This window comes from Sinohyriopsis cumingii, unplaced genomic scaffold (assembly GCF_028554795.1).
Source record: "Sinohyriopsis cumingii isolate HCF-2022 unplaced genomic scaffold, ASM2855479v2 utg000898l, whole genome shotgun sequence".
NCBI classification, from domain to species: Eukaryota; Metazoa; Mollusca; class Bivalvia; order Unionida; family Unionidae; genus Sinohyriopsis; species Sinohyriopsis cumingii.
The window spans coordinates 1,487,605-1,492,102 of NW_028315941.1; the positions used below are offsets into that span (position 1 = coordinate 1,487,605).

The window sequence follows — 4,498 nt, forward strand, 5'->3', positions numbered from 1 at the left end:
TCAGAAGATAGGCATGTTGACTGACCAATCACTGTGCGCACACTATCTTCAAACGATTAATGCCCAATTTTAAAACTATTCTCTACTATTGGTTCTTATTTAAACATGTGAGATGCAAGGCTATATTTATGGGAGTAAATTGTTCAATGTTCATCTAATTTAAGTACATTTTTGCAATAGCTTCCGTTACACAAATAACATTGACATACCCATTAGTGAATTGACATATGTTGCCACAAATATTTAAATCTCTTGACACTATGTACTGTTTGATCCAGCACGTATTCGTTGAATATAATAACAATTACTATATCGTCCATACATCTATTACAAATAGATTTCAAATCACCGAATGAACTAGTCCTGAATCTTGGAACACTCACAAATGGATACACCTCACAAGGGACATCCAGGATACAGAACAGACGCTTACCAGGTCCCAACACACAGGAAGATACATGTGGTAGACTTTACAGGATAAATTACCCAAATCATAAAAGAAAATCAAGGAGTTTACATGACCTTTTAGATTCTATACAAGCCTCTTTTCACCCATTAAGGAGTGACTTATCTTTGCAGGTGTTGTACGCCTCTTCAAATATAATGGGTAGGGGCCTCAGAAATGGCACTCAAGGCTATGATTCGATAAAGGGAAAATGCTTTTCTAGTTCTAGCTGTGACGAAAATCAACTAGGAGATATGAGTGTGCTCGAAAATGGGATCAAACTAGAATTTCTCTATGCAAAGGTACCAAATGACAGGGAAACTGACGCTCAATCTGGAAGAATAAACAACCTTCAAAATGAAAGTTTTGAGGAGGAGCCCCAGGAAAACCCGTACAGTACTATAGATGAGGTTGCTTTTAACTTCTCTCTCTCTCTCTCTCTCTCTCTCTCTCTCTCTCTCTCTCTCTCTCTCTCTCTCTCTCTCTAAGGCACACACACGTTCATACACCCCTCCAAAAGAACAGTAGCAAAACAAACAAACGAATCATTGGACTAACTTAGCTATAACCTACGAGTTATATTTTCATAGATCTAGGGATAATATGAAAGAACGTTCTCTTCATTCGTTACAATTTACAATGCGACTTAAATTTTGCCCCTGTATTTCTGCGAGAACAAAACACAGTTCGATAAACAATAATATTCACAATATATATGTCCCATTGCCGAAATAATATAGGTTACCTGACCTGCGCATATAGGGGTAATCGCTTAGATCATTTTTGCAACCCAGTTTTGCTTGACTTGATATGTGCACATCAATATTGCAACTTTTATTTTCATTACAATCTGGAGTATTGTTGTTCCTTTTCTCAAAATGATAGAATCCAAACGATTAATGCAATCTTTCTTTCTTTTACAGGATGCTTTATCTGCCTTCAATGAAGCAATAAACACTATCAAGAGTTACAGTTCAACTGAAGAACAAATAAATAATAGACACGAAGAATCCGATAATGACTATGCAAATTTGTCTGTTGACTAATACAACGTTTAGCTGCTGATTTGAGGAACAACAAGACAAATAAAAAGACAAATCCCCGTTGGTGGTGAATTAACAAATCTGTTTTTAAATGCACTCGCAAATGTTTTATCTCCGAAACTCACAATTTACGGTGTTACCTTTCAAATATCAATATCACTATATATTATAAAACATTTATCAGCTGGATGCAAAGTCTTCTCAAAAGTTATCTGTCGCTACAAGTGTCAAGGGGAAACAAAATACATATATGCTTCACTTTTAAAGTACATCTTTACGTATTTTGTTGAATGTTGGCACTAGAAAAAGGTATATTTCTATATATGATAGAAGGTTTAGGCTTTGTGTTAATTTCGCAATTATAAAGAGCATTATTGCAACATTATGCTAATGGAACTGACCGCTATTTTGGTCCGACTTATGAATGTTTGTTTTCCCTAGACGTCCTCGAGGGAATGCAAAGAATACGAACACATGTTTACGTGTCAAGAAACAATATTTGTGTTTACATTTTATCAAAAGTTTATTAAATGAATGTTCTTACCTGGTAATGAATACTTTATAAACAAAATTGAACCAAATGTGTACAAAATATAATTATCAGTTATATATTCCTACTGTTACCAAAGATGGCATCCAAATCGTTTGCACTTTACAGATTTAACCTAACTAATATCAATTGTGCACATGTTGCATATAACTGTTTTTTCTTGTATATCCCTTCCATTCATACCCATACATCAACAGTTAAAAGCACAGTTGCTCTCCACTAATGGAGGTTACATATTATATTAGAAGAAATAAAGTGATTCATCTTCTCAATAACAAATCATTTCCACGATGCGCTTTTTAAATGTGTAGTTAAACACCAGATTAAGTCCACGAGATTATCACAACTTAATTTCCGTCAAACGTTTTATTAAAGTCCTTTAAAAACAAAATGCAAACACTTCCTTTGGCAAACATTACTTTATGCCCATTTTGTTCAGAAAACAATTTGTCATTTGCAACAACGGCTATCTGAAAGTTATTCAGATGACAAATGTTATTCAGATTGGATCTATACTAAATAATGATTTCAAATGTTGCCAGCGACAGATGCAGATAAAGTCTAGAACATTATATGTTTATATAGATGTCTGAAAGAGACATTTGACTGATTGGAAACGATTCTTGATCATATGTTTATAATAACGGTAAATAATATCACTGGCTGGAAAATTGCCTCTAGATAAAAAAGAATATTGATGATACATGAAATAGTATTTCTATATGCACATAAAACTCGACAATCATTTCAAACGAATGAAGAAATACTATATACCTCTAATGTACATCACAATTTCCAAGTTTGTGAAGCTATAAGGGAAATTTACCTTTGACGATACCTTGAAACATTAATTTTCTACTACTTAATTGTTGAACAGTCTCTTGAAATAATCTATAAATCTTTCATATGATGAACAGTACCCCTGTAAAATTGATTTTTATTATAAATTAAAGTTTATAATTTTTTGATACCGATACACGATAATTTATAATCAAAAACAAAGTTTTACAAAATAATGAACTTTAATTGTAGTACACTTGGATATTAAATCATATTTAAAATGTAGAATGACGATATTGACTGCAAAATGGTAGCTAGAATGAGAATACAAAAGTACGAAATAGAGTAACGTTAGATTTTAATCGGTGTTGATTTCAGCAAGGAAGTAATTGTTGTCACATAAGAATGGATTACACATTTTTATTTCAATTCTTATAGGTTTTTCGTAGGAAGTAGTATTGTCACGTTGTATTGTCTTGTGTTCATAATTTATATTATATATTTTTCCCTATTTTACCATCATGTAGAATATAATCTCCATATGTGTCTGTATTTGAGTGCATGAAAGCCTTTAGCCGGATTCACTTATTGATTCTGTTGGATTTCCTGGTACGAATACATTCTATTTCCTCTTCACCAAACTCAAATATATTGGAAAAGAAATAAACTGAACGACCGAATACACATTACATAAATGCCGAATTACCACGGTTGGATGCATTGGAATAATTGCAAAAGGTGGCCCCTCCTCCCCCCCAGTAAAAAATATATCTGTGTTGGGAGGGTCTGTGATCCGGTCCTACATATCATCTGTTTATTATCAGGCGCATGCGCCCACTGTCTTTCATCAGAAATATCCTGTATTATTTAAATAATCAATAAATCAATATCTTGTATGGACTAACCACAATTTAGCGTCAACTGAGACATAAGGCCATTGTTGATCCCAATCATGTATGTAAATATGGCCCCTCATTATTATGGTATTTAATGTAAACCGTAGCATATTAGTATACAACATGTATTTTACCTTTCAAAGATAGGGCAATATAAGATCTCGTTTTCATAATAAATGAATACATCGTAGCAATTATTGACCTTTTTTGAAACGTTTTAGTGAATGGAAATCCGAAACAATGGACATTTGTGCAAATTATGTGTATAGTTTGTTAAAATCAACTAAATTAGGTTCATGAATCCGCTTACGGATATTTTAAACTGTAAATGGATTGGAGCACTGTCAGATAAATTGTATTGCCATGAAAACTTCAGTCGATTTTCAAATATTAATCTCTTTTTCCTTACATTATCTTTGCCTTTAAAGTTTTCTTACAGTATCCTCACCTTGAACGTTTTCTTCAACTATGCTCACTCTGAATGTTAATTGTTTTGTTTTTCATTGATATTTTCATTTATGTGTAGCAATTAAATGTTCTCTGAAAATATGTTTATTTAATCTTCTGATTGACTACCCAATGTGATCGCTCCTAACCGTTGTTATTTCAGGTGTACATTGAGTATGTTGTCGTCAAATGTATAACAATTCAGAGGTTTACTTAATTTTGAGTCTTTCTATGTCACATAGGTTGTTCTTGTTTTGGGGTTTAACTCCATTTTCCAGCACATGATAGGCTATGTATGGCGGCCAGTGTTAATGATGGAGGAAGAACCCGGGAAAAC

General features: G+C 33.1%; 1 protein-coding gene across 1 annotated transcript; it reads left to right on the forward strand.

Moving 5' to 3' along the window:
- Nucleotides 1-413: 413 nt before the first annotated feature.
- LOC149773117 (uncharacterized) lies at nt 414-4,184 on the forward strand. The gene is made up of 2 exons (XM_089946810.1): nt 414-855; nt 1,369-4,184. Exons 1-2 carry the CDS (start codon nt 604-606, stop codon nt 1,489-1,491), a joined length of 375 nt encoding a protein of 124 aa, XP_089802936.1. The 5' UTR covers nt 414-603; the 3' UTR covers nt 1,492-4,184.
- The last annotated feature ends 314 nt before the right edge of the window (nt 4,185-4,498 follow it).